Source organism: Moschus berezovskii, chromosome 26, assembly GCF_049115385.1.
Source record: "Moschus berezovskii isolate FMDL1 chromosome 26, NW_MosBer_1.0, whole genome shotgun sequence".
Classification (NCBI taxonomy): domain Eukaryota; kingdom Metazoa; phylum Chordata; class Mammalia; order Artiodactyla; family Moschidae; genus Moschus; species Moschus berezovskii.
The window spans coordinates 38,671,861-38,691,707 of record NC_142485.1 but is presented as its reverse complement, the minus strand read 5'-3'; the positions used below and the strand labels follow the sequence as shown (position 1 = coordinate 38,691,707).

Here is a 19,847-nt window from a genome sequence, read left to right as displayed (position 1 = left end):
GGGTGCTGCTGAGGAGGTCACAGTTGGTGTCCAGCAAGGGGTCCGTTTACCACAGAGTTGAGTCTCCTCACATTGCAAATAACAGAATCTCGGTGGAGACAGCTCCAGGTCACGTGTCTGGCAGAAGCTAGGAGTAGAACTTTAGAACTCAATTCACTGACTTGCTCCTCAACCTTTCCATTCTACCTCTTTCATTAATTAGTTTACTCACTTTATCCATCAATAAAGTAACTAACAGCTCCTATATGAAGAAGGGGGATGCAAAGCAAACAAGACAGAGAGCTTCCTGCCCCGCCCCCAACTTCTCCCACACCCCCAGAAGCTTGCAGCCTAGAAAGAGTATTTCTTGCAGCATCAGAGACTGGACTGACAACTTCAGAGAATCCCAACGTGGATGTCAAGGAGAGAGGATCCAGAGAGGTTTGCTGCACTGAGATCAAAGACAGAGTATCTTCACCTCTTTCGTTTGTGTAGCTGCTGCTTAGCTTTTAATTATTGATTCTTTTTCTGCAGCAAAATGGTGTCAGTTCAGCTCTGCAGCCCCCAATCTTATCTTCAAAGGAAAGGCATTCGACTTCACAGCGACCATCCATTTTCACACAGCGTAGCTGTCTTTGAAGGCCTCTTGGGGCTAGAAAGCAAAGAAAGCAATTAGTCTTCAGTTATCTAGTACTTAATTACCAAAAACTTAGCCATCCAGGCCAGCTTAGAATTCCCTGTCACCCGAATTCCAAGGAGATATGGAGTGTGAATCTAGCTATCAGATAAAGCGAATGTGCCCTAAACAGCAGTGTCTAAACTCACATCCCTGGTTCAGTATATACAGTGTCCTTCCATTGTATTCAATTAGGAAAAATGAAAAAGCGTTCCCTCTGCTGTTGCCTTTATTGGACGTATACAAACAGAATGTTTCTTCCTGGGAGGAGACGATATACTTTTGAATTCCAATGAACAATCTTTTCCAAGAATGTTTTTTTTTCTTGTCTCCAAAATAATAGTCTCTGATAAGTAACCAAAGATAAAGCTTGTGCTATTTACATTATAGGCAAATGAGTATTTTGGCATATGGTTGTGGAAGTTCACACTTTTGCTATAAAGATCGAAAGAAACATAGTGCACTAGCCTGCTCCATAAATACCATCAACGGAGTATTATCTTTACCAGCAACCTTAGGGCGGCTGAGGCAGTGTGTGCTCATTCAGAACAAAGAGACTAAGCTGAAAAGAGTAAAATGTTTTAAGAGAGGAGTGATCGAAAAAATATTCTCTGGGAAAATAATTGAAAGAGCTGACAGTTATTCTCAAAAGGTGTAATGCTTATGCTTACAAAGCAACTCTGAGAGGGAAGTGAGCATATTAGCCGTCACGCATCTCAGACATTACCATGTTGAAAGCTTGTTGATGCCCAGGATAGGACTAACCAATGGGGAAAAAAAAATGTCAAGAACTTAGATTTCTGCTCAGAGTAAAGGGAAACACTTTCAGTAGTCCAAAGTTGAATTCGGGATATTGTAAGTTATAGATCACTGAAATTTATCAAGCATCAGAGCAGTCAATTGACATGTCATATGTTTACATTGAATTGGGGCAAAGAATAACAATAATAATGATAAGACTAATGAGAACTGAACAATAATAATAGTTAACTCCATCAAGTGCGCCTGGCACTGTTTAAGCCGTGTCTATAGAGACTGTCCCCAAGAAGTCATTTTCACCTTCCATCTGTTAGTAAGTAGTAGAACCTCTGAATTTTAGCTGGCTGCTCAGGGAAGATCCCCTGGAGAAAGAAATGGCAACCCACTCCAGTACTCTTGCCTGGAAAATTCCGTGGGCTACAATCCATGGGATCGCAAAGAGTCGCATGACTGAGCGACTTCACTTTCACTTTTCAGATCCTTAGCTAAAGACAACTGTTTCTGGTTTTCTATTTCTATCTGGCCTCATGAATCAGTTTGGACCAATGAAATAGGCCTGGAGTGATATGAGCTGTTTCTGTGTAATCTTTTACTCAACTTTTATTCCTTCCTTTTAGAGCATCTTAGAATCAGTGACATAGTCACCTGTTTGGGATGGCAAGACTAACCTTCCTCCCTGGTCCCAGCATGGCTTACCTAATGGAGAAAAGCCTTCTTCCCAACCTACTCAATTACCTATTTTGGAATTTTTACGTGATAGAGAAATAAACTTCCTTTTTTCTATTACTCTAATTTATGGTTTTTGTTTTCTTTTTAATTAAAACCAGTTAGCCTCTACTCTAATATAATAAAATGTCTTAATCTTGAAAAAAATGCCCTATTGTTATTATTATTTCCATTTATAGGAAATAAATTGAAACACAGAGTTCATAAATCTTATGAGGACTGGAGCTGAGATCGGTCTCATATATGTTGGCATTATAGTCTGTGTTCATCACCTCTTTTGTTAATCATTAAACCCACCTGCAATGCTGAGATTCTGTGTGATTGTTGTTGTGATGGTGGCCCTGGACTGTGCTCCTGATTGAGAAGCAAGCATGTCTGAGCTGAGTTTTGGAAAGAAGAAACTCTTACGCATCTCCTTCTACAGTTGATTCGAATCAGCTGGAGTCTGGATGCAAGGAGATGGAGAGGACAGCTTAAAACTTGTTTCCTTAGCCTGGATCTGTTGTCTGACTTTACACCCCCCACTCCACCCCCAGCACCCCAAGAAAGAGACTGAGGCCGAAGTTAAGAAACTGACTTTACAAGAGATGCTTTGAAACGTGAGGGCAATGTTCCTCAGCTCTCTTCTTTATTTCTAGTCCTGCGGGTTTTCAAATTTTTCAAAAGTGCGATGCAAACAACACCTTCCAGGAAGCCTTTCCTAGTCCCTCCAGTTGGAAACAAACTTCTGCTTCTGTGGCTTCTCTTTTACTTTTCTTCTTCATGGCACTTGTGAGCACTGTTTTGTATCATAGTTATTTGTGATATATTTGCATTCTAAACTTATTTCATGCTTATTTGTCATTCAGTTCAGTTCAGTTGCTCAGTCGTGTCCGACTCTCCACGACCCCATGAATCACAGCACGCCAGGCCTCCCTGTCCATCACCAACTCCCGGAGTACACTCAAACTCATGTCCACAGAGTCGGTGATGCCATCCAGCCATCTCATTCTCCGTCATCCCCTTCTCCTTCCACCCCCAACCTTTCCCAGCATCAGAGTCTTTTCCAGTGAGTCAACTCGTCGCATGAGGTGGCCAAAGTATTACAGTTTCAGCTTTAGCATCAGTCCCTCCAATGAACATCCAGGATTGATCTCCTTTAGAATGGACTGGTAATTATGGACAACCTATTTTTGACCAACACAGAAATAATAGACTAATAAGCAGTAACATTCAGAAAACGAAGATCATGGCATCTGGTCCCATCACTTCATGGGAAATAGATGGAAAAACAGTGGAAACAGTGTCAGACTTTGTTTTTTTGGGCTCCAAAATCACTGCAGATGCTGATTGCAGCCATGAAATTAAAAGACGCTTGCTCCTTGGAAGGAAAGTTATGACCAACCTTGATAGTATATTAAAAAGCAGAGACATTACTTTGCCAACCAAGGTCCGTCTAGTCAAGGCTATGGTTTTTCCCGTGGTCATGTATGGATGTGAGAGTTGGACTGTGAAGAAGGCTGACCGCCGAAGAATCGATGCTTTTGAACTGTGGTGTTGGAGAAGACTCTTAAGAGTCCCTTATACTGCAAGGAGATCCAACCAGTCCATTCTAGAGGAGATCAATCCTGGATGTTCATTGGAAGGACTGATGCTAAAGCTGAAACTGCAATACTTTGGCCACCTCATGCGACGAGCTGACTCACTGGAAAAGACTGTGATGCTGGGAAAGGTTGGGGGCGGGAGGAGAAGGGGACGACGGAGAATGAGATGGCTGGATGGCATCACCGACTCTGTGGACATGAGTTTGAGTGAACTCCGGGAGTTGGTGATGGACAGGGAGGCCTGGCGTGCTGTGATTCATGGGGTCGCGGAGAGTCGGACACGACTGAGCGACTGAACTGAACTGAACTGAAATTAAGAGCAAAGGCCACACTCTAATGTTCCCCTCCACTTTATCTCCTTCTGTTGCAGTCCCTAGAACAATTTCTCATTAGTGGTAACACACATTCAGTAGATGTTGGGACAGGGGAGCTTGGCATGCTGCAGTCCACAGGGTTGCAAAGAGTCAGACAGGACTGAGCAACTGAACAACAAAAAGCTACAGTACTGAGGCCAGATTGTGCAGTAAGTACGTGTAGCAATTCAGAAACCATGAAGAAGAAATAGACAAGATGCTGTATGATGCATGGAGAGCCCCATGAGGAGAGGCTTCATAACAGAAGGAATGATGGATCGTTGAGAAGGGAATGAACTTAAAGGTTGATTAGGGATAAAGTCTTGGCTGTATTGAGTAAAAAGAACCCATTTCTAAGGACTCAAGGACTTCAAAGAAAACTAATCAAAGTGTTAGTACTTTAAAGGACATAATTTTCCATCAGTGTGTAAGAGCCAGAAAAAAGGTCCAAGATAATCTAGGATTAGGAGATTTGCACCAGTTAGTTAGACTTGAAAAAACAGACTAAGGACCATCATAAATTTAGTTTCTCTTAGGCTACAGAGGCTATATTTCTCTAAATTAAAAAGTTCTTTTAGAGTTTGCCTCTAACATTTTCTCTCATTTTAAAGCAATCACTTTGTCATACTTTGCAGTTAGGTCAAAGATTATAGGAGGAAAGAGATTTAAACATAAAGAGAACTATGAACCCCTTTGTAGAACTTTTAGGGAAATTAACGAGATACTCTTCTAGTTGAAGGTGGCCTGGATCAGTGTGGCCACATTGACTTGTGTCTAAGCTTAGGAAAAGATTTCTTGTAACTGGTTTGTTCTGGGACCTTTTCAGGACATAGGGCTGAGTCATGTACTCTTCTGAAAGCTGAGCTTTCTTCTCAAAAGACAGATCCTGAACAAACTGCCATCCTTACATCAATAAAGATTTCCTGCTTACCTGAGAAAATCTGAGCAAGAAGAATCATGGCAGCAAACATTAAGAAGAAGGTTTTCATGGCTCCAGGCATCAGTGGAGAGAGGATGAAGGAGGTACAGTGGCAGGAATCTAGCTATTTTATTGAGGGAAATTAATTAAAACAAGTTCTACAGCTCTGAAACAGTAGGACGTCAATTTTGGTTTGTAGTGTTCATTAAGAGTGAACTATTTTCCATGCTCCACTGAATAATATGTGGGCTGCTGGGTCAGTTTTTACCTAAGTAAACACTTAGGAGAGAGTACCTTGTCTTCTCCTGTCTTCCTACCTGGAATGCTGTCTTCTACATCTGTCTAGATTTCTCCTATGTTCCCTAAACCCCTTCTCAAGCCCTACCGCTTCCATAGGGTCCATAACCACTATTTCTTTTATCCTTATCTAAGCTTTTACATGCTATTTGCTTTTATAAGATTCATTCAGTCATTATTGATTAGCACCTGGTATATATGTTTTTCAAATTATACTCTATGAAAAAAATTTATCTCATTTGTATTATAAACTCCATAAAGGAAAATAACTTTCTTCTCATCTTTTTTCTTCCCATTCATTCCTTACAACAGTGTTTTTAACAACAGGTGCTCAAAATATTTGTATTTTACTTATTGGTTGATAGCTGGCTGGTTAGAGGAATCCGTGAATAATCAAGCAATCAGTATGAGAACTGTCATTAAATGTTCCAAGTTTTTACACATGTAAGATATTATTACTCAGGGTAATAATGTTAGTATTACATATGCCTATAGTTTATATTTTCTGGGAATAGTATTCATTCAACAAATATGTGTTGGACAGTAAATACCATGTGTATTTGTATGTTACTAAGAAATTTGAAACTCCAATTCTTTGGCCACCTCATGCGAAGAGTCGACTCACGGGAAAAGACTCTGATGCTGGGAAGGATTGGGGGCTGGAGGAGAAGGGGACGACAGTGAACGAGGTGGCTGGATGGCATCACCGACTCGATGGACATGAGTTTGAGTGAACTCCAGTAGTTGGTGATGGACAGGGAGGCCTGGTGTGCTGTGATTCATGGAGTCACAAAGAGTCGGTCATGACTGAGTGACTGAACTGAAGAAATTTGAATTTTATCCTAAAATCAAAGGAAAGTCATCAAAGGGTTTTAAGTAAGGGAGTTATCTGAAAGATTTGAAATGAAATAGATATAAAGGGTTTTATAAATCATTAAGAGAAGAATAAACATTTATATAGAAAAATGGACTAAAGATATGAAAGAGTAATTAAATAAAGGAAAGTGAAAGTGTGAAAGTAGTGTTCAGCTCTTTGGAGTTCCTTCCCATGATCTCTGTAGTCCGTGGAATTCTCTCGGCCAGAATACTGGAGTGGGTAGCCGTTCCCTTCTCCAGGGGATCTTCCCAACCCACGGATCAAACCTGGTCTTCCGCATTGCAGGCAGATTCTTTACCAGTTGAGCCACAAGGGAAGCCCAAGAATACTGGAGTGGGTAGCCTATCCCTTCTCCAATGGATCTTCCAAACCCAGGAATCAAGCCAGGGTCTCCTGCATTATAGGTGGATTCTTCACTGACTGAGCTATCGGGGAAGCCCAATTAATAACGGAAGAAACATGAAAAAAATCAAATGAGTTCCATTTCTAATAAACTGAAATGAGCTTCTAACAGATGATCATTTCCACTGATAACAAGTGAAAGTCTGGAGGAAAAAAACAACCTACCCGAAGGATATGAAAGTTACAATAAAGACAGACATGTTTTGGAGAAAAGTCAAATTTGGCAAAATGGACCAGAATGGAATGAATTCTCTGATTGCAATGTGGCATGAAGCAGTTAAAGCTCCAAAAATAAATATGTAAAAATGATCTGCCACCTTGCTAAATTTAGGACAGACACAAGGATAAGTCAAAGATACTTAAAGCTGGGGACTTCCCTGGCAGTTCAGCGGTTAAGACTCCACTCTTCCAATGCAGGGGGCGTGGGTTCAGTGTCTGGTTGAGAAAATAAGATCCTGCATGCAGTGTGGCCAAAAAGAATAAGAAAATAAAAGAGCATTCTGGAGGCCTGAAAGAGGGGCAGGTATTCCCATGCAAGGTTACAAGCCCAGTACAGGCTGTGTGGGCTTTTTCTCTCTCGATAAAGAGGTGTTGCCAGCCTGAACTTGCCTTCTGTTGCTGAGTAGAGGTCAAAAGACTGCACATACAAGATTGCCATTACCAGCAAAATAATAGAAAATGTCGTTAACAACTGTATGCCTGAACATTCAACTGCTTACATAAAATATGAATATTATTATTAATCAAAAGATGGCTTTGAAAGGGCATCTTTTCATTCCAAAATACAGGATGAGCTCCAAATACTCAAAAAAAGGTTTAATTGGCTCTTCATTTTTAGTTTCTAAAGGTAGAAAATAAGTTTATTGATTTGATATCTTTCTTCTTTCTAAATATAGGGATTTGAAACTATAATTTTTTTCCTCTAAGCATTGGTTTAGCTGCGTCCCAAAAGTTTTGTGGTTTTTTTTTTTTTTTACATTTTCATTCACCTTGAAATATTTTCTAATTTTTCTTACGATTCTTTTTCTTTGGTTCATTATTTATTTGGGGGTGTGTGGTTTAATTTTAACACATTTGTGACTTTCCTAAGTGTGCTTCTGTTATTCCCTTGTGGTTGGAGAGCATATTTTCTATGATTTCAACTTTTTATTGAGGATGTTTTCTGCCTAACATATGGCCAGTCCTCGAGAATACTTCATGTGAACTTGAGAGAATCTGTGTTTTGCTGTTGTTGGATGGGTTGGGCTAAATGGGCTGTTAGATGAGGTCTCATGGGGTTTTGGAGAAGGAAATGGCAACCCACTCCAGTGTTCTTGCCTGGAGAATCCCAGGGACGGGGGAGCCTGGTGGGCTGCTGTCTATGGGGTCGCACAGAGTCAGAAACGACTAAAGTGACTTAGCAGTAGCAGCGTGGGGTTTACTTTTTATAAAAATGTTCTTTTGTCTCTAGTAGCCAGTTTGTCTTAAAGTCTGTTTTGTCTGCTTTTAGTGTAACCATTACAGCTCTCTTTTGGTGGCTGTGTGCATGATGTATCTCTCCTCACCCTTTTCCGTTCTGTGGTCCATGAGAATCACACCCATCTCTCTGCCTAATATCCTAAGGGCAGCTACTCGGCACTGTTCTGTTCTTATCCTACCGTCAGAGGCGGCCCCAGCCACAGCTCCTTTCAGGCATGAGCACTACAGGGTGACATGTCTAGTTCTCCAGGTAGCCTTCATTGAGTTCAGTCTCTTAAGCATTGATGTGAGCGTCATATTTTCCTCACCTTTCCCCATGAGAGGCTGAGTGAAGTCACAGTCACAGCACCACAGAGAAATCCTGCCCCTGCCTTCTCTGGTTTTCTTTTATATCCTCAAGTAGGTCAAGGCTAAGTGTGTCAGAACTCGTTTTGAGGTCAGCCTCTTTCCTTTCCTTACCTTTGCAGTTTAGCACCTCAGTCAGGAATGTGGAAGTTAATGACACTTACTGTTTTGTCCTCTGCCTTTTGGGAATTTGGGCCAACCTGATCCGTCTTGCTCTGTAGGCACCGTCGTTTCCTTTCAGTTGTTGTGAGAGGGCTTTGAAGTGGAACCCAGAACCAGGAAAGGGTACTAGCCATCTAACATAAGGCCTACAAAAGCTAGAGCTTCATAATTGATGGAGTTCAATCCTTGCTAACCAGGAGCATATGTAGACCAACTCAGGTGGGGTTGCTGTAGGAGAGACCCAGCCCCAGGGTCTCTCTTCCTTGCCACTTCTCTCTGCGCCATCCATCACCTAGAACCTTCCTCTTCAGAAGATTCATCTGAAACCAATAATCAGAGATCTCCATAATTTATTGAGGAATCAATAGACACTTATCTGAGGCATCTGCTTGACATCTGAAAGGACTGACTTTTCAAGTAACAAGAAGCTAGTGTGAGCTGAGACTATATTATTCTGTAGGAAGGGCCGGGTGTCTCAGGGAAAAAGAGGTAACTGAACAGAGAAGTTCTAAAAGGAGCAAAGTGTCGAAGAGAGGAGAGAGCAAGAGGAAGAAGGGAAATTTGTGAATGGTTGAGCCTTTATGAGAGGTGCCCTCTGAGACCATAAGCCGCCTGACTCTGGATGCTGTTTGAGGTGATGATTAAGGTAATAGCAGGGCACAGCCACTGGTCCAGCACTCCGTAGGACTCTGAGACGTGTACGTGAATTCTGTAAAAGAGCGTTAGTTCGGATCCAGAATACTTTCAGGTTTTGGAGTCCGGCAGTTTGGGATGTGGGACGAGTAAGGAGTGCCCCGGCTTTGTGATGTTCTGTGAGTCATCAGCCGCATGCTCACTGTGGAGGTCCCGGGAGAAGGACCATCCTCTGGCAGATGGTGACTCACCCAGATTGTTAGGACCAGATCCTCCACTTGCCACTTCCCTGAATTGTTTCCTGTGAAAATGAAGGAAACACTGTAGAGTCCCACAAGCATTCTGTCTTAGATCTCTTCTGGAGAACAACTGATCAAATGTAAACAGTCAGGCTCTGTTGTCTGATCTATTTACATTCATGTCATACATGAAATGGTTCCCATACCAGAAGCTTGAAGAAATAATTTAATTTGGACAGCTGGTGGTAAAGTGTTGAAAGAACTGAACTTGTAGAATGGGAGCAGTGAGGCAACCCTAACATTAGCCACAGCTGAAATACCCCTCTGCTGGATGGTTGGAGGAAAAACAAGAGGCTCTGGTGTGAGCTCAGGAGCAAGGACGAGACGGTGGGAGCTGGGCCTGCAGTAGGACTTCTGGTGAGGGAGGCGAGGATGCAGAAGCTGAAACCTAGAGAGGCAGTGAGGGAGGGAAACCCTGAGTTCTCCTGTTCTCTTATCCACCATTCAGCTGCCAGGCACTTGCAATAGACTGATACCAGCCAGAAAATCCAGAAATCTTAGAGAATGTACTTTGCAGACAATATGCCAGTTATACAGAGCAAAGTAGGAAAAAGACAGGCATGGATCTGAGCGCAGAAAGACCAGTGAGGCCACGGTCCTCTCAAATGTGGAGCAACAGAGTCACATATTAAAACTGAGTGAGCAAGTCTGAGTAGGGCCAATCATTTTGACCTTTATTTTGTGAACTGCAAATTTTTTCATAAGGCAAAGTTATAGAGTCAACCATTTATGCATATCCCATGTTGAACATTTGAAATGAATCTGTAGCATTCCACCACTGGCAGAAAGAGAAGGGCTTCCTTGGTGCCTCAGAAGGTAAAGAATCTGTCTGCAATACTGGAGACCTAGGTTCGATTCCTGGGTTGGGACAATCCCCTGGAGGAGGGCACGGCAACCCATTCCAGTATTCTTGCCTGGAGAATTCCATGGACAGAGGAGCCTAGCAGGCTACAGTCCATGGGATCACAAGAGAAGAGAAACATAAAGTTGGTGTCCTGGACCTTAACTGAGCGGCTGTGAGATGTTTTTAAAAAATACATATCATCCACTCTCTAACACCTGTTGTCTTTTGTCTTCTTGATTATAGCCATGCTGAGTGGTGTGAGGTGTGGTTCTGAGTTTCTTTTCCCTGAGGAGTAGTGAGGTTAATCATCTTTTCAAGTACCTGTTGGCCATTTTAATGCCATGTAGATGGACCTTGAACACATTATGCTTAGTGAGATCATCAAAAAAAGACAAGTACTGAACAATATCTATTTTATGTGGACTCTAAAAGAGCCAAACATGTAAAACACAGAGTAAAATGGTAGTTACCAGGAGATGGGAGGTGGAGGGCTGAAGTCAATGTTGTTTAAGGGCACCAACCTGCAACAGGTGGTAAATATGCCATAGAGATCTAATGTACAGTATAATGAATACAGATGACAATTTTGCTGAGAGACTAAAACTTAATTATCCGAACAGTAAAAAGAAAGGATAAGTATGTCCAGTGATAGAGGTGCTCAGCATCATTCAAGAGAATCATATAATATAGAAATTCATCAAACTAATATGTATGTCTTAAATTTACATAGTTTTATGTCAAAGATAGTCAATAAAAATGCACCATAAGTACTAGAGTAAGTGAGTGACAATATATTGGTACAAAAAGAAATGGTGTGAAAAAGAGTAATTTGTTACAAAACTATTAACTCCATTAACAATGATGTGGATGCCATGTCCATTTATTCTGTGTTAGAATTAACCCATAAGGATGAATCCACAGAACATGGTGGTGGTCTGCACACCCTCTGCTGGTTTCCAGCTATGACCTTGAGCAAATGACAACCTCCCTGGTCTCAGTTTCTTCAAATATAAATGGGGACCATAAAATCTACCATATAAGATGTTTGTGAGTCATATGAGAAAAGTATATGGGCAAGATTCATAAGTTATAAGGGACTCTATAAACATATAGTAATAGTATCTGACTGTGTGAGTAGCTGTTAGGTACCAACTCATGTCTTGACTTTTTTTTAAGTATAGTTGGTTTACAGTATTACATTTTTTCAAGTGTACAACATAGAGATTCCATGTTTTATAGATTATACTACATTTAAGGTATTATAAAATATTTTTATTTCCCGTGCTGTACAATATATATTTATTTATAGCTTGTTTATTTTATACATAACAGTTCGTACCTCTTAACCCTCCAACTCCTACTTCCCCCTTTCCTGCCTTCTCTTTCCCCACTGGCAACCTTTTTAGAGATTATCTTCAAAAGAAGCAAAGGAACAAAACAAAGGGAGAAGGAAATGAGAATGATTCTGAATTCACATTCACTGTGTGACTAAGTTAAGCTACATAATTTCTCTCCACCTTCCTTGGACATCCAGTCCCATTTCCGAAGCCAGAAGAGAGCTGGTGTGGCTTACAGGATCCTCCGCCGGCAACAGAAAAAGTTCACTTTGCAATTTCCAACAATCTTCTCGTTCTCAGCGCATATCTTCCTGCATTTACCCCGACCGAGCCAGCACGGCTCACAGGGAGACATATCACCTGCACCAAGAAAGAGCTGCTGACTTGACCTTCCTAAGGACTCTCTAGGAATGGGGGAAGGCCCCAAGGCCATAGAAGAAGGGAGGGTTTGTGTTGATGACTATACAGAGTGTTTTCAAGAAACAGCCTGGACTTCTCCAAGTGTGTGTAGTGTAGTTACTCAGTCGTGTCCAACTCTTTGCGACCCCATGGACTGTAGCCTACCTGGTTCCTCTGTCCATGGGATTTTCCAGGCAATAGTACTGGAGTGGATTACCATTTCCTTCTCCAGGGAATCTTCCTGACCCAGGGATCGAACCTGGGTCTCCCGCATTTTAAACAGACGCTTTACCATCTGAGCCACCAGGGAAGTCTGGACTTCCTCCCCTTTTTTCAGAATAGAGTTGGGGAGTTTAATGTTCAAGCAAGAGGAAGATGCAGTCCCTGTCTCTGTGTGTTTAACAACTGCGTGGGTCAAATACAAGCACAGGTGGACAGTGTCATGTCTGTTGCAGAGCCATAAACACACACTTGATGCTGCTGCAAAAGTGACAAAGTGAAAATGGGAGAGACCTTGTGGTTTTGAAAGATCTTTGAGGGTAGATTTTAAGACTTAGGTTCAGCTTTGTTTGGGCCAGGTAATGGCCATGTGTCCTCACTAAACTGCTTAGTCTCGTCTTCTGTAAAAATGGTGGTTATGATAGTATCTGCCTCAAAGGGATGTTTTGAAGATCAAATGACATAATGCTCGTAAAGTTGTTAAGAGCTTGCCTGGGACATAGTAAGTACTCAGTGATAATAGAGGCAACTTTAGTCACTCTCCCACTCTGAAATTCTGTCTGAACACTTTTAAATGTTGTTTAGAATTACCCAGGAGTATTTCTTTCAGTTCTGTATATAATATGCTTTTTTCCTATATGGGTGAGTTTACAAAAAAGATCACTGGGCTATTCATTATAAACAGGTCATCTGATGATCTCATGATCCATCTGGTGATGGATTTTCACTGAACCACCTGACTCCCTTCTTAGACCACTGGTATACATTTGGGACACAGTTTACTGGATTTAGGAGCAGAGGCTGTTAAGAGTTGGGTAAGCGTGCTATCAGAGCAGTGTTAATTGGCTGGTACAATCTTGGTCCTGTGACCTTGGTTTAGTTAGTACCATGATCTCATGAGAACAGCCATGAAATCCAAAGCTCCATGACCAAAATGACAAACCAGTAACAAAGAGATTTCTCTGTGAAATGGAAAAATCCAGATATGATGCTTAGAACAAGAGGAAGAAAAGGTGGAGTTAGTCTGGATATCAGTTGGTCTGGGATATCAGGCAGTTCTATTTCCACGGCTTCCTTGTCTCTGGAAGTTTGAGACACCTGACAGGGCCAGAGTTCCTAAAAGTAAAAAAGGGATTTATCTTACCTGCTGAAAGTGGCTGGGAATACTGGAGTCCTGCCTGGCACCCTAAATTCAAAACAAAGCACATTTTGAATATGAAAACCAATGCAGGGAAATAACACTGGGAAAACTCTTACACAACACTGTGTAAGAGTTTTCCCAACTCACAGAGGTTGAATCTTTATTCCATTTTTGAAGGCTGGAACTCCTGGCATCCAATAAGTTTCTTTTTTTTTTTTTTTAAAGGAATCGTAGTTTGCTTTTAGAAAACTCTATTGCTAGTTCAAGAATTGCCATGAGAAGTGCAGTGGGGAGCTGACTGTCTCTCCTCTTCGGGTGGTACATAGAAGAGTCATCAAGCTTTATGATCTGCCCCATCAAAATCCCATCTACTCTCATTTACCTGACGGAAATTGAGCCAACATGAAGAGAAAAGCCAAGACAAAATAAAACATCTTCCTGCTCGGCGCCATCTCTGTGGGAAGACTCTTCAGAAGGGAGATTTGGGATTCCTTGGAGAGGACGAGAGGCTCCCTTATATTTGAAAGTAATGCGATGTGCTCTTGGTCAGTGAAGTGAATCCATAAAGAAAGCACACTTACATGCTCCGTTTCCCAGGATCAAGGACCGGGGTGATGCCCTTGGCCTCCACAGGTCCTTGTGTTGGGGGAATGCCTACTGGACTGGTAGAAGGGACACCAAGCCAGAAGCTGAGAGACCGGGACAGCTCAGTCCTGGCGCAGGGAGTAGGAGGAAGCCCCACCCGACTCTTCCAGCTCAGAGCTCATCTGTCAAGCAAGGACCAGCTCACAGTTGTTGAGAGTGAGCAGTCACTCTCCTACCTCTTCTGGCGGGTCTGAGGATCTGGTGTGATGATGACAAGAATGCGTTGAACACGTGGAATGCTCCCAGGAGCCCTGGTGCCCTGTGAGAGCTCAATAAACGTGGAGTGTCACTTCCCTGGCTTTCAGGTGTGCTGTCCCTAACTTCCCCAAGGAGAAAGGGAGGGGTAGCCGTCATTTCACCAAGTTATTTCTGAGTCCTTGAACCTGTAACAACCCCACTGAGAAGACCGAAGTCATAACTACCACATCTCTTTAATTCATTAGAACACGGGTATTGGGACTTCCTTGGTGGTCCGGTAGTTAGCACTCCTTGCTTCCACTGCAGGGAACCTGGGTTCTATCCCTGTTGGGGAACTAAGATACCACAAGCCTCAAGGTTTGGACAAAAAAATAAATAAAGCTACAAAAATGGATGAAATAACCAAGGGAGCTAATAGACCAAACACACACACACACACACACACACACAAAAAAAAAAAAAAAAACCATGGGTATTAAAAGTTATACCCATACCAGGCTTCCCTGGTGGCTCAGTGGTATAGGATCTGCCTGCCAATGCAGGAGACATGGATTCAATCCCTGGTCTAGGAAGATCCCACATGCCCCAGAGCAACCCAGTCCATTAGCCACAACTACTGAGCTTATGCTATAGAGCCCCTGCTCCACAGCAAGAGAAGCCACTGCACTGAGGAGCCCCGCACCGCAACTAGAGAGTAGCCCCCACTTGCCACAACTAGAGAAAGCCTTCATGCAGCAATGAAGACCCAGTGCAACCAAAAAACAAGTAAATAAATTAAAAAAAAATCAATGAGATGACAAGATAATAGATAAGATAAATGAAACTGTGTTTCACTGAAAATATCCGCAAGTTTGTCTTTTCTTGGGGGCTTCAGTCTGCTTAGGTGAGGTTGGAAGGAAATAGGAGAAAACACATTGTTTTGGTCAATCATTCCTAACTGGATATGTTTAAAGAAATATCTAACAACAACATGCTGACAGAGGCTGAAGTTAGATAGGATATTCCCCAACTGCTTTTTAAAATACAGTTTTTAGTTTGGAAAAATTTTAGATTTCCTGGAAAGTTGCAAAGACAGTATTGAGTATGACCACCAACCCACTACCCCCAGAGCCTCCAATGTTAATGTCCATGTTGAAAGTTACTCACATTAGTAACCGTGGTTCACTTGTCAAAACAGAGAAAGTCACAGTAGGACATGACTACATGGTAAACGCCAGGATTCCAGTTTCTCTGATGTTTTCTCCTGATGGGGACTGGGTTTGGGGTTTGGAGAAGGAGAGCACAGAGTGGTGTGTCCCTCCCAACCCATTCATCACATCAGGGTCACATAATGCAAATGTGACGGACCCCTTCTGAGATGACCTTGACCACCTGATAGGCTCTCCTGCCAGGCTCCCCCAGTCCTACGTGATTGTTCCTCTCCTTCCACAGTCCGTTCTTTGAAAGCAACTCACTTTCCTTTAAACTGAAACGATTAAGCTCCAGCTCCTGGATCGGGAGTATCCACAAGTACCAATTGGAATTCTTCGACTCAGAAACATGTCCGTTTTCTCAAATGTATGTATATGTTCAGTCACTTATTGATATCAGCAGAACATGAGGAAGTGAACTGGTGAACTTATCCAGATCACGTATGAAAACCACCTTTCATAACATAGCTTTTGAGGCGTTTGTGGTTGGCTTGTTGTTGTTGATTTAATTAATTTTTGTGGGAGTATAGTTGCTCCACAATGTTGTGTCAGTTTCTGCTGTGCAGCAAAGTGAGTCAGTCATATGTATACATATATCCCCTCTTTGGGGGAGGTTTATGGTTGTTTCAACAAATACTTCTAAGGTATCTTGACATTAGCAGTCATCATAGCAGTGGGGCAATGCGGAGGGATGCATAGCTCCCTGATTCCATGTTGTCCTAAAGAGAGGCATCGCACTCCCTCTCTCCCAAGGGGGAGGGTTAAAGTGGACAGTTCAGGTCTTCCTCTCCACCCAAATGTCCGTGGGCTACCTTGAGAGGAGCACAGGCACATCTTTGCTTCTGCCACGCCTCACCGATCAAGAGGTTATCAGGCTGGAGAAAGTTATAAATGTGGGTACTTACTGCTCCTTCCTCTTGGTCACTGTGCTGATCTCTGGAGACCTGCAAGTCATGAGGACGTCCCTCTTTCTCTTTGCTGTCTTCTTTCTGGCCCCAGGTAAAACGAGCACTTTGGCAGGGAAGGTTACCGGAGGTGGAAGCCCGGAGAGAGGATCTGACTCAGTGAGCTCCCAGGCACAGTCAGCTCTAGAATGCTGTGACCCCCTCAGCCCAGAAGCCCTGCAGAGGGGACCAGAGGCTATTTTCCTCTAATGCCTCTGCTGCAAATCCTTTGCATTTGTTGCTGTCTAGGATGGGCCGTAACAGGTTTGAAGACATCACAATATGCCAGGAAAGATACCTTTTGGTCCTCCCCAGTCTTACGCTCACTAACAAAAACTTGGAAAAAAAAATTAAAAGCAAGGTTAGCCATTGATGGATCTCTTGAAAAATAGTTGTGATAGAGATTAAGACTGGGAGGGAAGAGAGACAGAGGAAAGAAGAAATGGATGAGAAAAGGGGGTGGGGCTTGGAGACACTGTATCATGCTGGTCATGGTGTTAGCACTTAAAACAGGAAAGCTTAAACTGTCTGTCATTCCTTAATCACAGGCTGTAGTGCTGGATGCTGAGATGAAGCCGTCATGTAATGAAATGCATTTCTCTCTCCAGTGCCAGAGCCTTTAAGGGAGACTCTGTCTTAACTCTAATTTAGTGATATTCATAGCAAACCTCTTTGGCTGGGAAGGCCAAGCCAAATACATGTTACATGTACATTACATACTTCAATACATGAATACATGTTACATGTATTTCACAGTTGTAGAAGTTAAACTTTAAATAGGCTGAGCAGCTCCTCAAAGTCCTGCGGAGAAGCAGGAGGGAAGCCAGGACATGAAGCCGGGTCTGTCTCGCCCCAGTGAGGGGAAAGGTCCTTTCCCAATCAGAAACCCCATCATCAACCCCAGGACCTACAAGGGCTCCATTTGGATCCCACTCAAAATTATAGTCCAAGGCTGGGCTCATCCCACATCCCGGAGAGCTGATCGAAGGGCTTTCTAGAACAGACAGTGAGTCCGAGTTTGTACCAAATACCGGTGATACTCCTGACATGATGCTCAGAAGTCCCACGGCAGCTCTGCATGTCTCTGGTCTGCTCTGTAGTCACCCTGTGTGAGCGGATCTGGGACAAGTACACATGTAGGGATCTAGCACCTAAACTGTTCCTTCCACTGGCTTTGGTGGACACGTTGGAAACTGACCAAGGCACCCTTTGCAGATCACTCATACTCAGTGAACACAAGATGATACGCTATAAAGTTGTCTGATGTAACTAAATGAAGCTGGCCTGTCCATGAGCCGTGCGCGCACAGGCAGGCACAGGGTCATGTCACCCTCTGGATGGTGTCTGTGATGATCCAGAAGAAGCCCTGTAGGCACGAGGGCGCGTGCTCATTCCAGAGGCGCTCTCTTTCTGGCCATCACCGTGAACTGGACCTAATACAAGGACCCTTGTCAGAGGGAGGTCCAGCGCCCCTGGCCCAAGACAGCCCTCTACTGTTAGGACGGCAGAAGGAGTGTAGTTTCCTGGGGTGGGAGCCAGTGTTCACTGGGCTTTGAAATACTGGGGTATTTAAACTTATAAACTTACATGCTGATGCTCCTGTGATTGGCACACAGGCTGACACTAACCCATCTGGGTTTAATTTTACAGGTATGTGAATTAGGTGCCTTTATAAGTTGACATGAATTGCAATTTGTGTACATCTGACACTTTGATTACATACACCCAAATTGTGCAACTCTAAAATGTCGATACTGCTAAGATGCACTGCCTGGGGCATTCTCTGGCAGGCCAGTGGTTAAGACTCTGTGCTTCCACTGCAGGGTCACGGGTTTGATCCCTCGTTGGGGAACTAAGATCTCGCATGGGATGGCATGCCCAAAAAAATAAAAAATAAGCAAAACAAAATGTTTTTTTTTAAAAAAAAAAGATGCACTGCCTGTCTTTAAGTTGAAACTGGATACTCCAGTGATGGCTCTTCATCGAGTACTAAGGCCAGAACTGGCCTCCAGTGCAGAGCAGCAGAAGGAAAGTCTGGGAGAAATACTCCCAACGGAGTCCACCTTCCTGGTCTTAAACACTTTTGATGGAATGTGGCGAGAAAATTAGACTGAGCCTCTTAAAGCAATCTCTCAACTTCTATACACTGCAGTAAATGTTTTGCTTTCTGTGCATTTACTGCTCTTCACTCCAGTCCTGGGGCATCTCCCAGCCTCAGGTCTTGTTCCACCCTCATCAGACAGCACTTTGAGAGTGTGTTGGGGAAGCTTACCAACAGGCGTTTATAAGAACAAGCTGATGATGTCCCAACGGATTTTGATAAAAGAACATTAGCTTCTGTTTCCCAAAGTTCTCCCCTCCCCCAACCCAACCTAATCCAACATGCTGGAAGACAGATCTGTCCTTCCTGGCCTTTCATCCTGGGTGACAAAACGACAGGAAAGTCAAATGGGAAACACTCCCCACTGCCACCTCACTTACTGAGATGAGGCGCTATAACGCATAAAGAGACCCTCACTGGTTAATGAAATGACTGTACCTGGTATCTAGGCATCTGTGAGAGGAGAATTAATCCAGGTGGCTCTTTCTTCCTTGTGTAGCCAGGAGTGGATTTTTTGACGAGAAGTGCTACAAGCTTAGAGGGAAATGCATCGAGTCTTGTCAGATAAATGAAGAACTTATAGGTCTCTGCCAGAAGTCTCTGAAATGCTGTGTGGCACTCCAACCATGTGGGATAAATAGGAAAAGCAGTTAAGATCCCAGAGCAACACGGATGACCCAGCTCCATCTTGCTTTTACTCTGGCTTCCAGTAAGAAGACACTTTAATAAAAATAAATGACTGTCTTTGATCCCTTTGTCAAGTGCTTCACTTAGAAGTGGAATATGAGTAGCTAACCTTGAAGGTTCATGACTCTTGGCTTAATTTTCTGTAGTTTTTTGATAAGGGGCTTGTCCGTAAGCCACCTGGTATTTCTTTCTAAAAGGGGACTAGAAGTTATTGTAATCAACAAACCTCTAGTTCGCTCTCAGGCCGTCGTCAAACTCTACCAACCTACTGAGATAGACAGATGACAGATAGATGATGGGTAGTTAGAGAAATGAACACATATCTAGGTGTATAATTATATTAATGATATATGAATAGACAATCAGTTTATCAAGGACTATCCTGTGTTACACACCTGTCTAAATTTATCATCTTGACTCCTTGCCTTTAATTGTAATTGGAGACAGTTCCTATGGACTTGTTCCGTATCTATAAGTCTGGAATCAAATTCGCTGATGGGCACAGAGATTGTCAATATCTCTATAATTGCTAGTAGCTCCAGTGACCAGGATTCTGGTCCCACATTGGCTTTCTACTATTTTCCTAGGAACTGGCTAACCGCCAGATCACCTTCTGACTCTAGTCTCTCATGTTACCTAGTTCAGTCCTTACTGAACTAGGTAATATGAGAGCT

General features: G+C 42.8%; 3 protein-coding genes across 3 annotated transcripts; 1 reads left to right on the top strand and 2 right to left on the bottom strand.

Moving 5' to 3' along the window:
• Nucleotides 1–488: 488 nt before the first annotated feature.
• Nucleotides 489–5,077, bottom strand: LOC148773776 (beta-defensin 107A-like). The gene is made up of 2 exons (XM_088832754.1): nucleotides 5,008–5,077; nucleotides 489–631 (listed from the first exon to the last, which is right to left on the bottom strand). Exons 1-2 carry the CDS (start codon nucleotides 5,075–5,077, stop codon nucleotides 489–491), a joined length of 213 nt encoding a protein of 70 aa, XP_088688880.1.
• Nucleotides 5,078–11,840: 6,763 nt separating this feature from the next.
• Nucleotides 11,841–13,869, bottom strand: LOC129549193 (beta-defensin 105-like). Its single transcript, XM_055416241.2, has 3 exons — nucleotides 13,791–13,869; nucleotides 13,412–13,453; nucleotides 11,841–12,009 (listed from the first exon to the last, which is right to left on the bottom strand). The coding sequence occupies exons 1-3, from the start codon at nucleotides 13,858–13,860 to the stop codon at nucleotides 11,882–11,884; spliced, it is 240 nt and encodes a 79-aa protein (XP_055272216.2). The 5' UTR covers nucleotides 13,861–13,869; the 3' UTR covers nucleotides 11,841–11,881.
• A 2,525-nt stretch (nucleotides 13,870–16,394) lies between these two features.
• LOC148773775 (beta-defensin 15-like) lies at nucleotides 16,395–19,140 on the top strand. Its single transcript, XM_088832755.1, has 2 exons — nucleotides 16,395–16,440; nucleotides 18,986–19,140. Exons 1-2 carry the CDS (start codon nucleotides 16,395–16,397, stop codon nucleotides 19,138–19,140), a joined length of 201 nt encoding a protein of 66 aa, XP_088688881.1.
• Nucleotides 19,141–19,847: the final 707 nt, after the last annotated feature.